General features: G+C 43.1%; 1 protein-coding gene across 7 annotated transcripts in view; it reads right to left on the bottom strand.

The window, feature by feature from the left end:
* Positions 1-326: 326 nt before the first annotated feature.
* The window catches only part of LOC115200622 (uncharacterized), a 30,898-nt gene continuing 14,928 nt past the window's right edge, over positions 327-16,296 (bottom strand). For 3 of the 7 annotated variants that reach the window (XM_029763813.1, XM_029763816.1, XM_029763817.1), the window contains 13 exons: positions 10,941-11,502; positions 10,769-10,823; positions 9,690-9,782; positions 7,128-9,419; positions 6,799-6,955; positions 3,854-4,285; positions 3,034-3,285; positions 2,665-2,919; positions 2,110-2,355; positions 1,690-1,986; positions 1,258-1,518; positions 696-776; positions 327-519 (listed from right to left, as the gene is read on the bottom strand). In XM_029763813.1, the coding sequence (XP_029619673.1) occupies positions 480-519; positions 696-776; positions 1,258-1,518; positions 1,690-1,986; positions 2,110-2,355; positions 2,665-2,919; positions 3,034-3,285; positions 3,854-4,285; positions 6,799-6,955; positions 7,128-9,419; positions 9,690-9,782; positions 10,769-10,823; positions 10,941-11,502 (5,023 nt within the window). In that variant the 3' untranslated portion in view covers positions 327-479. Of the gene's footprint in view, positions 520-695; positions 777-1,257; positions 1,519-1,689; positions 2,010-2,109; positions 2,356-2,664; positions 2,920-3,033; positions 3,286-3,853; positions 4,286-6,798; positions 6,956-7,127; positions 9,420-9,689; positions 9,783-10,768; positions 10,824-10,940; positions 11,503-16,296 lie in introns of those variants that run through there. The other 4 variants (XM_029763814.1, XM_029763815.1, XM_029763818.1 and 1 more) reach the window with 4 other exon arrangements.

Here is a 16,296-nt window from a genome sequence, read left to right as displayed (position 1 = left end):
ATTCCAGGTGAAGATGGTTGAGAGAATGCCAAGAGTGTGCGAAGCTGTCATCAAGGCAAATGGTGAATATTTGAAAAATCTCAAATATAAAATATATTTTGATTTGTTTAACACTTTTTTTTGGTTACTACATGATTCCATATGTGTCATTTCATAGTTTTAATGTCTTCACTATTATTCTACAATGTAGAAAATAGTAAAAAAAAAAAATAAAACCTTGAATGAGTAGGTGTTCTAACATAGTATATGACACAGTACACATTTTTGGGGACCCGTTTTGTCTCCTGGGCGCTACTTTCAGAACTACTCACTAAAAAGTAGGCAAATGTTCCGTAAAAAGTCTCTTTACATAGCTCTCAATAATAAAAATGCCCTACAACATTTTATGAATATTGGTATGAATGACAACCTTCCCACAACCGTGTGTGTGTGCAAGATTACATGGAGAAAGATTCTGTCATCTTAACGACGGATGCCGACTAGAACAGTGGTTTGGCTTTCATTCTGTTGTTTGTGAGCCTGTAAAAATACAAAATACTGCATATTACAAAACAGAGTAGCCTACCACGCTGTTAAATGTTAAATCACTTTCCAATCATGAGTTAATTAAAAAACAATCACATTTGATAGTATAGATGATTGAATTCTAATGGAGAATGACTTACACATACAGTGAGCAAATAATCACAACTCACCGAACTATGTGGCCTTTGCTGGTGGAGACAGCTTTCAGTATTTTCTTACTCAGATAGTTGGAAATTGCATTATGACTTAGACTAAACGAAAGAAAGAGAGAAAGAAAGAAAGAGAGAGAGAGGACAGAGACACACAGAGAGAGGGGAGGGATAATTTCATTTAAGTACAGGGAATATATATATATTGCATAATAATTTCTTTACCTACAGTAGCCTAGTACTAGTAAGCAACCAAACATGTCTTCATTAGGGAAGGAAAACGACTAAGCCCTAGCAGCATGTGCATAGCGAATTAGCAACATGGCCTTTTTGGTTGCGTCACATTGACTGAAGCAAATAAAATTTTCTTAAAGAAGCAGTGAGTGAAACGTTGTGTTTTTATAAAATGTTAAACCACATTCGCATTGTAATCTTTATATACCCAACATCACAGCGTCTGCTAAATGACTAAAATCTAAATCTAAAACCACAATCTATTGAGATTCCCAAATATATGCTTATTTTTAACTAGTAATATGTATTTCTTGTGTTTGATTTTCATCATGATCTTTAAAACACTCACTCCAGGACTTGGACTTTGTGCAGGTGTGTGAGCAGAGGCTGTAGGTGGTGGTCTGTGAGTTGGCAGCGGCTGAGGTCCAGTTCTGACAGACCCTTTGAATGCATGAGAACCAGGGCCAGAGATCTACAGGCCTTCTGATCCAGCTTGGTCTCACTGAGGTCCAGCTCCCCACCCAGGGCTCTGACCAGGGATCCTGCATGATGCACTGCATTATTCTTGTTACAAGTTTGTACAAGTTGAACCAATATGGCTTTACTGGGGCTGAGTCAGAGAGAAACAAGAGAGACAAGGTCACCCAGTTTAGATGGAGAGATGCGACATTTTTGAAAAGGCAAAATGTCATTCATAACCAAGCCTGTAAAGCTAAAGTCTGGGATTCTAAAAACAACAAAATTAGCCTGGACTGATCTATTGAACAGATGTCTCTCTAACCTGAGGTTAACTCTGCGTGGGATTTTCAGCAGCAGCTTCGTGAGTGCTCTGTCTGAAATCTCACAATCGCATAGGATCAGCTCTGTGACGCAACGGCTCTGCTCCAGGACTCTGACGATGGCCTTGCAGTCAGCAGAACTCAGACACAGAGGCTTCCCCTGGTCCTTTGTTGACAGGTCCACAGAGGAGGAGAAGTCCAGCCTGTGCTGCAGAGCGCCAAGCAGGGCTGTTGCCCCTGGCTGGATCTTTGAGGCAGAGTAGCAGTGGAGGAACAGCAGCAGCAGATTCCTGTCAACACTGCATCATGGGGAAACAAGTCACTGCTCTTTTTAAAATGACGGTTCTTAACACAAAAACCAAATGTATTTTGTTTCTTAAGATAAAGTATGATTTAAAAGTGGCAAGCAGAAGAACCCATACCTCTTTAAAATAATCCTGCCCAGAAAGGGACGAAGATCTGTGATGTTTCTCTTTGAAAGCCAGTTCTCTCTGAGATTCACAGTGATGTTGTGGGTTGAACGCTGCAGCAGAGAAAGAAGCACTTCCCAGTCCAGCCTGCAAGAGGTCAGGTCTCCACCAACCTTCTTTAAGAATGAATGAGTCAGGTCCTTGTCCTGAGCTTCATGCACAACTACAGCCAGCTGCTGCAGAGTGTCTGGACACAGTCTGTCAGGTGAAAACATACATTTTATGTATTTTTTGTATTTTACTAGGCAAGTCAGTTATGGACAAATTCTTATTTACAATGATGGCCTAGGAACAGTGGGTTAAACTGCCTTGTTCAGGGGCAGAACGACAGACTTTTACCTTGTCAGCTCGGGGATTCAATCTAGAAACCTTTCGGTTACAGGCCCGACGCTCTAAACCACTAGGCTACCCTGCCGCCCCACATACATAAGAGCATGCATACATTTAAATCATAAAAACATAAACCTTTCACCAGACTATAGCAATAACTGTCTTCTGCAGACTCACTTGAGTTTCAGAGGGCCCTGGTGACCCAGCAGCAGGATGAGAGAGTGACCGTGGATAGTGCACTCTGTCAGGTCCAGACACTGCACAGCCCAGAGTCTCAGCAGGGACGCCACACTACTCAGGACCCTAGAAAGCATATCCTCTGATAGTTGTGAGTTCTCAACAACCAGCGAAAGCTCCTCCACCCCCATTGGAGCACTGACTCTACCAGTCGCAAGCAGTCTGGTCAGTTTCACTGTCATGATCTCATTTAGTCTGAAAATTGTAATGCAAAAAAAAAAAAACTGTGATTATCAATGAAAACTTCAGAGGGAAAATCAATGAAATGTGTAGATTTATGTTTGTTGAAGTATTGATACATTTGCATACATGAGGTTGTGTAGCATCAACGGATGTCTGAAGAGAATCGAAGCTCCTCTGAGAGAAATCTTGCAGGGTGTGAGACCGAGTTTCACTCCTGAGGCACACAGGGCCAAGATTCTCCCCACAGAAGTGCAGGTTTGCCTGGGTAACTCTCCTCCCAATGACAGGGTAAAGCCATGAGCTTGTAAGAGAGCGGCAAAATGCTGGGCCTGCTCTCTATTTTTATGTAGGAAGTGTACAAGATTGTTGTCCTTAAAACTGAAAAACATAAAATAAAACACACAATATTAAAACATGTTGAAAGCTGGAAGCAAAAATGTCTATCTTCCATAGCTTTAGTTAAAGTTTTGTTGCACACAATAGACATTTTGTACTTCAGGTGAATCCAAAAGATCACTCTTGCAGCAAAAGAATGATTACCGTAATTTCCGGACTATTAAGCGCACCTGAATATAAGCCGCACCCACTGATTTTTTATTTTATTTTGAACATAAATAAGCCGCACATGTCTATAAGCCGCAGGTGCCTACCGGTACATTGAAACAAATTAACTTTACACAGGCTTTAACGAAACACGGCTTGTAACAAAAATAAATAGGCTTTAACGAAACACGGCTTGTAACAAAAATAAATAGGCTTTAACGAAACACTGCTTGTAACAAAAATAAATAGGCTTTTAAGCCGCGAGGTTCAAAGCGTGGGAAAAAAGTAGCGGCTTATAGTCTGGAAATTACAGTATGTGTATTGCTACAGACATTCCTGGGCACTACTTTTCATGTTTTTTTGTAGATACCAGTGTTTGTTTGACGTACTGTAGATAACTCACCTCAGCTGTGAGATGTAAGGCAGACACTGAAGGAAACTCTTCACTTCACTCTCTTCATCTGACCAGCATTTCACCTGCACTGGCCTTTTCACTGGTTGGAGTTTCAGAACTTCGAGGAAGACGGAGGCCTTTCTTCTAGCAAGATTCACATACCAGACTGCTGGAGCTGACTGGTAAACTGGCCGAAGTAATGGAATGAGACTCCTGCCCTTTTTAGTCCCAGATGCCTTTGCACACGAGTAAAGATCCAGAAGGAAGTCACATTGATCTGAAGGATGAACTTCTTCATTGAAGGGGAAGGAACTGTAGCTCCACACCAGAGATAGGAACTTAGACCAACTCCATCCTGTCCTTGCTTCATGGTCTGCTGCTGCGACACTCAGATTGAGCACAAACTGGATAACGGCTGCGTTGCTGTTGTTGTTCACAAACCTTGTTTTAAGCAAAATAAACCATTTTTATATCATTACCCACTGTTAAAAACCCCCAGATTCAATCATTGTTGTTCCCACATCATTTTAACCAACATAAATCGATGTGATGTGATTAAATCAACATGGAAAACTGATTGGATATGCAGAAAGTAATCTACGTAAGGGATTTTTTTTTTAAATAAATCACTCAACTTTTAACCCAAATCCAATGACATTTGTTGTTGATTTCACATTGAATTCACAGTTAGTTGACAACTCAACCGAATGTAAATCAAAACTAAATGTTGAACTGTGATTTATTGGCAAATGTTTATTAGGCTATTTAAAAAAGACACTGAAAAACATTTTATCACTAAATAAATCCCTAACTTATTAACACATTCTTACATCGGGGAACAAATAGAAATTATATGATTCTGAGAAATTTCGTCAGGTAAGGCATTTGAGATGTATACTACTTGTAAGTCAAAAACTATTTCTAATCAGGAGAACCATGGCGCTCTCCCAGAAGCTTCGCTGGTGCGTAAAACACGCAAATTCATTCAAACAAAGGGGATGTGGCGTACAGCAGGTCAGCCACCAGGGGGAGACTCGTCGAGGCCTGGTGCCAGACGGAGTATGCATCACGAGGCGATGGCTCCATCTGCTGGACGTGCCAGGTCTCGACGGGGTCTCCGGCCAGGACTAATTGGGGCTGATTGGAAGTTGGTGAGTAATCAAGGGCTGATTGCTCACCAGCTGTCAAGTCCCATAAAGCTACCAGAAGGGCAGCATATAGGGAGACTGGGGGAATAAAAGATCCCTGTATAGTTGGGGATGGTTGCAGAGGTCACAGGAGGGAGTTCAGTTTTTGTGCCCGACAGGATACAGCAAGACCAGAAGACAGTATCCCGGAGAGGGTCTCATGGGGGAGACCTATCCTTTTCTTTTTGATTTGTTATTTATATAAACACCCTTGAAACCAAGCTAATCATACTCTGTCCATGTCTGATCTGTGTAAACGTCTTGACCAAACCCCCTGGTCTGCCACAGGGAGTAATGGGATCTGAGGACCCATGCCAAATCTTTTCAGTCTCCTGAGGGGGAAAAGGTTTTGTCGTGCCCTCTTCACGACTGTCTTGGTGTGCTTGGACCATGTTAGTTTGTTGGTGATGTGGACACCAAGGAACTTGAAGCTCTCAACCTGCTCCACTGCAGCCCCGTCGATGAGAATGGGGGTGTGCTCGGTCCTCTTTTCTGTAGTCCACAATCATCTCCTTTGTCTTGATTGTGGAGGGAGAGGTTGTTGTCCTGGCACCACACTGCCAGGTCTCTGACCTCCTCCCTATAGGCTGTCTCGTCGTTGTCAGTGATCAGGCCTACCACTGTTGTGTTGTCATCAAACTTAATAATGGTTTTGGAGTTGTTTGGCCACGCAGTTGTGGGTGAACAAGGAGTACAGGAGGACTGAGCACGCACCCGAGGGGCCCCCGTGTTGAGGACCAGCGTGGCAGATGTGTTGTTGTCTACCCTTACTACCTGGGGGAAGCTTGACCAGGATCCAGTTGCAGAGGGAGGTGTTTAGTCCCAGGGTCCTTAGCTTAGTGATGTGTTGAACGCTGAGCTGTAGTCAATAAACAACATTCTCACATGGTCACCTCCACGGGGTGGATGAACCTTTTTCGATTCCCAACGCGATGCAATTCATGAATACAATTATTTTGTTCTATAAAGTGTCTCGTAATTTGGTGAGGTGATATCTTTACTTCCAATAGTGGATTTATGACGATAAATTACTCCAAAGAGAAGCCATGTGGATATAAATAGAATTCTGTATCTCCACATGGTTTAAACAAAGAATTTGATTTCACCTCCTTCCTATAAGCCACATTTAGACTGTTATACAAGAACACTGTGCATATGAGATTTTTCATATTGTTTACGAGTTGGTCCCACATATTTATGAATGGATTTGCCTGATGTTCTTTGTGCTGGGCTATCTCATGAATTGATGTGATGCATTTAGGTGAGCGGACACCTGGGACGGTTGATTTGTGAATTGGCCTTCGTGCCTGCTCCCATACCCTATAATTCTGTATTTCTTTGTAACTAATTTGTACACAGGTAGATCGAAAAGCCACATCCCTGATTGGCAGATGAGTGACAACTCTGATTAGAATCACCTGCTGCTTATCTGCTGTTCTTCACAAATGCTGTTTTAAATTCAAATTGTACCTACACCCTGAAGAAGGCTGTATAAAGCCAAAACGCCTGTGTACGCTGTCCCTGTTGCATTGAAAGTTTTATGCAACGTCTTTTTGAGTGCAAACCCATTACACCCCTTTGTTTGTCAAAAATAACTTCCCAGAGCTTCTCAAATGAACGTCATATGTGAGTAATTCTGAGTACCGTCAGAAATGGTTAAGCCAATGACTAGCTCTTAGAGGGAGATTTTATATGCAGGAATGCAAAAGGAAGAGTCGCTCACTAGTAGAACAATGATGTTCTTCTAGCTGCAGGGAAAACACTCACCTCAGCTGTGAGATGTAGGGCAGACACTGAAGGAAACTCCTCACTTCACTCTCTTCATCTGACCAACCCTTCAGCTCTACTGGTTTCTTCTCTGGTTGGAGTTTCAGAACATCTAGGAGGAAGGAGGCTTTCCTTTGTGAGAGGTCTATGGACCAGACTGAAAAAAGAGAAATCAATATTGTATGGACTTAAATTGCTTCAATATGATGCATGGAGAATGTTTGCCAGATGGTTAATGCTACTGATTATAGAAATGCGTTTTCGAGAATAATCACATCTTATGAATTAATGACAAATATTCAGTTATAAAATCCACAGTGATGGCTCACCCTTTACAGGGATGTCTGTTTCTGTGCTGGGTTTACTTGTGTCTCCCTCTCCATAGACGGCAGAGACTCTGACTCGGTAGCAAGTACTGGAGGTCTGAGATAAAGTGCATCTACATTCAGGCCCCGTTGTTGATACCCTGGACCAGCCCTCAAGCCCTGCCTCTTTGAACTCCACAGCATAACGTAGCACGGGAACGCCATCTTCCTCTTCCGCTATCCGCCATGTGACTCTGACATTTTCTCCCACCAGTTTCACACAGGGCTGTCCAGGTGTGGACCTTGGGTTTGTCTTTACCATGGTGACCATGCTGAAGTCACTCATACTAGATCTGTCCACAGCACTGTATCTAACCTGGTATTTAGTGTCAGGTTTCAAACCAGGCAACATACAAGTGTTACAGTGGTCAGGACCCAGTCCCACAGATCCAGGTCCAGATGGTAAATATCTAACAGTCCATTGAACATCACTTTCTGCGGTATACTCTATTCTGTACTTCACAGGACTCATGACCTTTGACTGAGGAAATTTCAGATTGAAGCTGTTCTGTTTTATCTCTGTTACTTCGGCTGGATTTGGCTTTGATCCAAGCTTGAAATTGCGGCCGATAAGACGACCATTTTGATACAGACCAATGCGGGATCCAGGAAAGGTGACATCTGGTATAGCTGCAACAAGAAAATTGAATTTCTCTCCATCTCTTCTGTCTTCATTGGATGTGGTGAACAAGTGGAGGTCAGACTGTATTTTTTCAGTTAAATCTGGAGGCTTGAAGGCATGCTGTGTCTGCTGCTGTCCGCTGATCCCTGATTGGTTTGTGGTGATCTCTAGTGCAGAATGTATATACCGCTTCATGGTGGAAAGGTATGGATCTTCACCCACCAGTGAGGTGAGTGTGAAGCACAGCGTCCTGTTTGGGGTCGGTACCTCCTTCCCCGTGGGGATGTTTTTTGCTTTCCTCTGGACCTCCTTCCCTGTGGGGATGTTTTTTGCTTTCCTCTGGACCTCCTTCCCTGTGGGGATGTTTTTTGCTTTCTCCTGGACCTCCTTCCCTGTGGGGATGTTTTTTGCTTTCTCCTGGACCTCCTTCCCAGTGGGGATGTTTTTTGCTTTCTCCTGGACCTCCTTCCCTGTGGGGATGTTTTTTGCTTTCTCCTGGACCTCCTTCCCTGTGGGGATGTTTTTTGCTTTCTCCTGGACCTCCTTCCCTGTGGGGATGTTTTTTGCTTTCTCCTGGACCTCCTTCCCAATGGGGATGTTTTTTGCTTTGCAGATAAGCAGAGCCTTTATCTCCTCCTTTTTGTTGTTAAGCCATTGATGTGTGTACTGAGAACAGAATGGTGATTGATCATGGTTCTGGAGAATGTCTCTCAGCCTCTTTTCATCCATCTCTTCACTCTCTCTCACGGTCTTTACTGCCATAGCCAGCCCTCTCTTAAACTCGGACTGGTACTTCTGCAGCAGCTCAGAAAATTCTGCAAGTTTTTCCTTCACACTGGGGAACCTTTTCATCACATCATCATTGACGTGTAATAATGTCATCATGGCCTGGCATCTCATGATGACCTGCCTCAGATGCTCCACCACGTCCTCGACCTCGGAGAGAAAGCCTTGAGTGATCTGAACTGAAGTGACCAGATTCTTCAGAGGATAGAGCCAGGCATACAGAGGCACTGCTTTCTCTCCCTGTTGTCCAAGGTGCTTCGGGAGAGATTCAAGAGCTTGTACTGCTTGGCCATAAGTCATGGAGCCATTGATATAGTCTACATCACTGTGGAGTGTACACTGATACAACAAACTGTTAATTTTCTCATTGTCACTCAAGCTGGATAACATATGATCTGCACTGAAGGAGGGCGCCATCTTCTTGATAACACTTCGCATATCGACTTCTCCTCCACCAGCCCTTTTCTCTCCACTGACACGCTTGTCATCAAAGATAAAGAATGCTTGAGCTCCATAGAGAACAGCCATCACCACGTGTGTTGCCTTTGAATCCCTTTTAACGGTTTCTTCAAATACCCTGTGACTGAGCATGTCCAGCCTGGTAGTGGTTCTGTACTGTAGAGTGACCCGGTCCTTGTTTTTGGACTGGGCGGGATGGTTCAAGTATCCAGCAGCACCATCAACCTCCACCAGCCCAGACAAGACACTAGCCCTTAGAGAAGTGGAAACATTCAGAGCCCTGAATCTGTCCTGTAGGGAGTCTCCTTCAATACACATCACCTCTGTGTGAGGCCGAGGCAGAGACTGACGCATGTTGGCTGTTGTGCTCTCATCCCATAGACCGACATCTTAGGAGATAAAAGGATATTTATTTCACAGTAGAATTGACAGAATTCCATTTTTTTTAATTATCTGAGTCAATGTTCTCAAATAATTCAATTTATTTCCCTTTTCTTCAAAATAAAACCCCACAACCCAACAATTAAATCAAGGCCAGAGAAAAGTCACAGAGAAAATCAGCAAATCCAGATGTCTGTGAAGACCTTGCTTGCCAGCCTTTGCTTTATTACTAAAAATATTACTTCAGATATATGCATTCAAAAACACAATAACTGTACCTGAGGAAAGACAATCACTGCAGCAGTCATACATCATCCCAAGGTCTAAGGGACGACCAAGGGCAGCCAGCACAAAACATTCCGTTGCCCAATCTGAGAATCACATGAGAGAGAAACACACACTACAGTATAGTGCTATTGACGGAAACACAAAATCACTGTACTATCATTCAACAGCAGAACTGTGGACTACAGGAAAAGGAGGACCGAGCATGCCCACATTCTCATCGACGAGGCTGTAGTGGAGCAGGTTGAGAGCTTCAAGCTCCTTGGTGTCTACATCACCAACAAACGAACATGGTCCAAGCACACCAAGACAGTCGTGAAGAGGGCACGACAACCTATTCCCCCTCAGGAGACTGAAAATATTTGGCATGGGTCATCAGATCCTCAAAATGTTTTACAGCTGCACCATCGAGAGCATCCTGACTGGTTGCATCACTGCCTGGTATGGCAACTGCTCGGCCTCCGACCGCAAGGCACTACAGAGGGTAGTGCGTACGGCCCAGTACATCACTGGGGCTAAGCTGCCTGCCATCCAGGACCTCTATACCAGGCCCAAAGGAAGGCCCAAAGGAAGGCCCAAAAAATTGAAAGACTCCAGCCACCCCAGTCATAGACTGTTCTCCCTGCTACCGCACGGCAAGCGGTACCGAAGCACCAAGTCTAGGTCCAAGAGGCTTCTAAACAGCTTCTACGCCCAAGCCATAAGACTCCTGAACATTTAATCAAATGGCTACCCAGACGATTTGCATTGCCCCGCTACCACGTTGCTGCTACTCTCTGTTATGATCTATGCAAAGTCACTTTAATAACTCTACCTACATGTACATATTACCTCAACTAACCGGTGCCCCAGCACATTGACTCTATACCGGTACCCCCTCTGTATATAGTCTCGCTATTGTTATTTTACTGCTGCTCTTTAATTACTTGTTACTTTTATTTCTTATTCTTATTCATATTTTTTAAACTGTATTGTTGTTTAGGGGCTTGTAAGTAAGCATTTCACTGTAAAGTCTACACCTGTTGTATTCGGCGCATGTGACTAATAAAGTTTGATTTGAATTGTATCTTACCTTTGGATGACCTCTTTGCATAACAGGTTAACTCAGTGGTTGGATTCTTTACATTCTGGGGGGGCAAATCAAATCATAATCGCTACTGTACTGTATAAGTGGGATACTGATTAGTTATTAGTTTTCTATTGTTAATACAGAAAAAACGTAAAGTGTTGATAAAATAGTGTACCTGCGTCAGTTTGTTTTTTTGTGTTTTTTCCTCAGCAAACTCTGTATTCATCTGTTCCAATTTAGCTTCCAGCCTTAATGCAGTCTGTTGTTCTTCATTGCAGAGTTTCTGATCCAGGTTTCCAGTTGCATCCACCAGGGTGTGTCTCTGCAGTGCTGCTACGGTGTAATGCTGCCTAACGTGGCTCTCACAGTAAGAGGCAGTGCAGGTCAGACAGAACTTCACAGCTTTGAGCTGTTTCTCAGTGCAGAGATCACAGGCCACATCTCCAGGTCCAGCGTAGCGGTGAGGGGGAAGTGCAGGGACCTTAAATCCTGTCTGCTGGAGTTTCTGGATCACTTTATCCAAGGTTAAATTTGTGAAGAGAACGGGACATGTCATGTATCTCCGTTGACACCCGGGACAGTCGTATACTTTTTTCTTCGCTGGCTTGTTCCAATAGGTCTCAATGCACTGCCTGCAGAAACTGTGTCCACAAGGGAAGGAGACAGGCTCGTTGAGAACCTCCTTGCACACTGAGCATCTGAAGTGGTCCTCTGCCAGAAGACTAGCTGTCAGTGCACTGCACAAAGGGGAGAGATTATGTTAGCTGGTAGCAATAGCATATATAACATGTACTTCCTCAACTTTAAAACTTTGTGCAGCAACATTCAAGACTGGGAAAAGTACCTGAATACCCCTTAGTTTTATGTCTTAAAGGGTACCTTGATAAATGAGTCCTAACTTACAGTGAGCTCCAACAGTATTGTTTTGGCTCTGTACTCCAGTATAATGTATTGCGTCATTTTTGAGTCACTTTTAATATAAATAGGAAGATAATATCTTTCTAAAACATGTCTACATTAATGTGGATGCTACCATGACTAAGGATAATCCTGAATGAATTGTGAATAATAATGAGTGAGAAAGTTACAGAAACACAAATATCATACCCCCAAGACATGCTAACCTCTCACCATTAAAATAACAGGGGAGGTTAGCATTTTATATCATAACCCCAAGACATGCTAACCTCTCACCATTACAATAACAGGAGAGGTTAGCATTTTATATCATACCCACAAGACATGCTAACCTCTCACCATAACAATAACAGGAGAGGTTAGTATTTTATGTCATAACCCCAAGACATGCTAACCTCTCACCATTACAATAACAGGAGAGGTTAGCATTTTTTTTGGGGGGGGGGGTATGATATTTGTGAGTCTATAACCTTCTCACTCATTATTTTTTCAGGATAAAAGTGACTCCAAAATGACACACTACATTATTTACAATTAATTTCTATTGGACACAAAATTATCTGAAACACAACCAAAACAGCAAATGCATCCAACCAATTTGTAGAGTCACAAGCTTGATGTAGTCATTGCGTGCTATGAATATGAGCCCAAATACGTTACTTTTCACTACTTTAATACACATAAGTTAATTTGTCACAATACTTTCGGGGGGGGGGGACTATGTACAAAAAGTGCTGTCATTTCTAAAAGGTTCACCTGATATGGATGAAAATACCCTGAAATGAAGTCTGACATTCTGCACTTTAACCTTATAGTATCAATAACGTCATCCCCACAGTGACCCAACCAGAAGCCATGGATTACAGGCAGCATCTGCACTGAGCTAAAGGCTAGAGCTGCCGCTTTCAAGGAGCGGGACTCTAACCCGGAAGCTTATAAGAAATCCCGCTATGCCCGCCGACGAACCATCAAACAGGTAAAGCATCAATACAGAACTAAGATCGAGTCGTACTACACCGGCTCTGACGCTCGTCGGATCTGGCAGGACTTGCAAACCATTACAGACTACATAGGGAGGCACAGCTGAGAGCTGCCCAGTGACACGAGCCTACCAGACGAGCTAAACTACTTCTATGTTCGCTTCGATGCAAAAACACTGAAACAGGCATGAGATCACCAGCTGCACCGAAAGACTGTGTGATCATGCTCTCCGCAGCCGATGTGAGTAAGACTTTTAAACAGGTCAACATTCACAAGGCCGCAGGGCCAGACGGATTACCAGGACGTGTACTCCGAGCATGCACTGACCAACTAGCAAGTGTCTTCTCTGATATTTTCAACCTCTCCCTGTCCGAGTCTGTAATGCCAACATGTTTCAAGCAGACTACTATAGTGCCTGTGCCCAAGAACACTAAGGTAACCTGCCTAAATGACTACCGACCCGTAGCACTCACGTCTGTAGCCATGAAGTGCATTGAAAGGCTGATCATGGCTCACATCAACACCATCATCCCAGAAACCCTAGACCCACTCCAATTTGCATAACACCCCAACAGATCCATAGATGATGCAGTCTCTATTGCACTCCACACTGCCCTTTGCCACCTGGACAAAAGGAACACCTATGTGAGAATGTTATTCATTGACTACAGCTCAGCGTTCAAAACCATAGTGCCCTTAACCTGTTTGGGATAGGGGGCAGTATTGAGAATTTTGGAAAAAATATGTGCCCATTTTTAACTGCCTCCTACACCAACTCAGAAGCTAGAATATGCATATTATTGTTCAGGTTTGGATAGAAAACACCCTAAAGTTTCTAAAACTGTTTGAATGGTGTCTGTGAGTATAACAGAACTCCTATGGCAGGCAAAAACCTGACAAGGTTTCCTGCAGGAAGTGGCCTGTCTGACAAGGAGTCGTGCGTCTTGCATCTGTTTATTGAAGAGTAAGGATCTTAGCTGTAACGTGACAATTCCTAGGGCTCCAATAGGCTCTCAGAACCCGGGAAAAACCTGAACGATGACGAGGCGGCCTCTGGCTGAAACAGATTATCGCCTTTTCCAAGTGGCCGATCAGAGGACCATTGAATGAGGCGCGTGCACGATTCGCCCCCGTGGAGAAATTTCATTCGGCTGTTTAGGCTCATTGCAGATTCCCGGTCGGAATATTATCGCTTTTCTACGAGATAAATGGCATAAAAATTGGTTTTAAACAGCGGTTGACATGCTTCGAAGTACGGTAATGGAATATTTAGACATTTTTTGTCACGTTCTGCGCCATGCTCGTGACCGTGATGTAGCATTCTGATAGTGTCTAGAACTCACGAACAAAACGTTGCTGTTTGGATATAACGATGGATTATTTGGGACCAAACCTACATTTGTTATTGAAGTAGAAGTCCTGGGAGTGCATTCTGACGAAGAACAGGAAAGGTAAGAACATTTTTCTTATAGGAAATGTGATTTTGGTGAAGGCTGAACTGGGTGGGTGTCTAAATAGCTAGCCCGTGATGGCTGGGCTATGTACTTAGAATATTGCAAAATGTGCTTCATCCGAAAAGCTATTTTAAAAATCGGACATATCGAGTGCATAGAGGAGTAATGTATCTATAATTCTTAAAATAATTGTTATGCTTTTTGTGAACGTTTATCGTGAGTAATTTAGCAAACTGTTAGTAAATTACCCGGAAGTTTGCGGGGGGTATGCTTTTTCTGAACATCACATGCTAATGTAAAAAGCTGTTTTTTGATATAAATATGAACTTGATTGAACAGACATGCATGTATTGTATAACATAATGTCCTAGGTGTGTCATCTGATGAAGATCATAAAAGGTTAGTGCTGCATTTAGCTGTGGTTTGGGTTTTTGTGACATCATATGCTAGCTTGAAAAATGGGTGTCTGATTATTTCTGGCTGGGCACTCTCCTGACATAATCTAATGTTTTGCTTTCGTTGTAAAGCCTTTTTGAAATCGGACAGTGTGGTTAGATTAAGGAGAGTCTTGTCTTTAAATAGCTGTAAAATAGTCATATGTTTGAGAAATTGAAGTAATAGTATTTCAAACGATTCAAAAATCGCGCCACTGAATTCAGGTGGCTGTTACGTAGGTGGGACGAATTCGTCCCACATGCGCCAGAGAGGTTAAAGCGCATCAATAAGCTAAGGACCCTGGGACTAAACACCTCCCTCTGCAACTGAATCCTGGACTTCCTGACGGGCCGGCCACAGGTGGTAAGGGTAGGCAACAACACATCCGCCACGCTGATCCTCAACACAGAGGCCCCTCAGGGGTGCGTGCTCAGCCCCCTGCTGTACTCCCTGTTCACTCATGACTACACAGCCAGGCACGACTCCAACACCATCATTAAATTTGCCGATGGCACAACAGTGGTAGGCCTGATCACCGACAGCGAGACAGCCTATAGGGAGGAGGTCAGAGACCTGGCCGTGTGGTGCCAGGACAACAACCTCTCCCTCAATGTGATCAAGACAAAGGAGGTGATTGTGGTCTACAGGAAAAGGAATGGAAACGCCAAGCTGATGCTTCACATTTATACATCCGGTGAAATATCTGTCTCATTGTTCTCTCTGTGGTTTAATGCTGATGGAATCAATGGTATGTAGGAAATGATCCTCTCCCAGTTAAAGGCACTTTCTTTTGATATAATTATGTCCAAACTGTCACATAATATGTATGAACTAATGTACAATGTAATGACATGTAGTTTGTCATAATGTGAAATGTATGTTGGTCGTTATAACAGAGTTTTCATGCTAACTTGTTAGCTATGCTAGCTCTCATCCTGTTATCCATGTACACTGTTAGCTAGCTTGTTGGCTAGCTTGTGCGCTCCATCCAAACCTAGAAGGTTTAACAATAGTGTGTTATTGGTGGTGTGTTATTGTCTGTCCCAGGGATGTGAATGACTGTTATTGTCTGTCACAGGGATGTCCCTGAAATAAATATAGATTGCATGAGCTCCAGTACCATCGTTTCCATGCCTGCTGATTAGTTGCCTTGGAAAGGGGTTTGAACCAGAAGGTTACACATGTTCACGAGTCATTAGCTGCAGTCCAAACATGTTATTTTTACCCCCTCAGCCCTTGCGCTATCCACTTTCCCTCGGGGGAATCCCCGTCGAAACCGGATGCAGTTTGATTGCAATCTTAAGTGGAGATCCAATTCACTAACGTTGCCACCTCAATTTAGCTCGGGGAGCGAGTGAAGAACTTTGGTCACTTGCGTGGTTGATATGACCCACAATTCAATGCAAACTGTAGTCACATGTTAAACTCTGGTGGCCGTGAAGTGTCAAATGTAATCAACAAGGCTGCATTTTCAGCATTTCAGAAAAAAGTATGAAGCTAGCTTGCTAAAAAAATACATTTATACATTGATTTTAGCGTTGGAAAATTGACTTAGTCTCGTAGTGAGGATCCTATAAAATGTTGCTAGATTCATAAACATATTTTTAGCAATTCTGAAATGTATTGGAATAAATGACCAAACTATATAACTAGCTAGCCATCTATGGGTAACTGTAGCTCGCTACCCAACAGCTTTATGTTGGCTGTTTTAAAGCTCAACTTCAAGGACGTTGCCTCTCTGAT

The sequence above is a fragment of the Salmo trutta genome, chromosome 9, assembly GCF_901001165.1.
Source record: "Salmo trutta chromosome 9, fSalTru1.1, whole genome shotgun sequence".
NCBI lineage: Eukaryota > Metazoa > Chordata > Actinopteri > Salmoniformes > Salmonidae > Salmo > Salmo trutta.
This window is presented reverse-complemented; position numbering and strand designations above follow the sequence as displayed.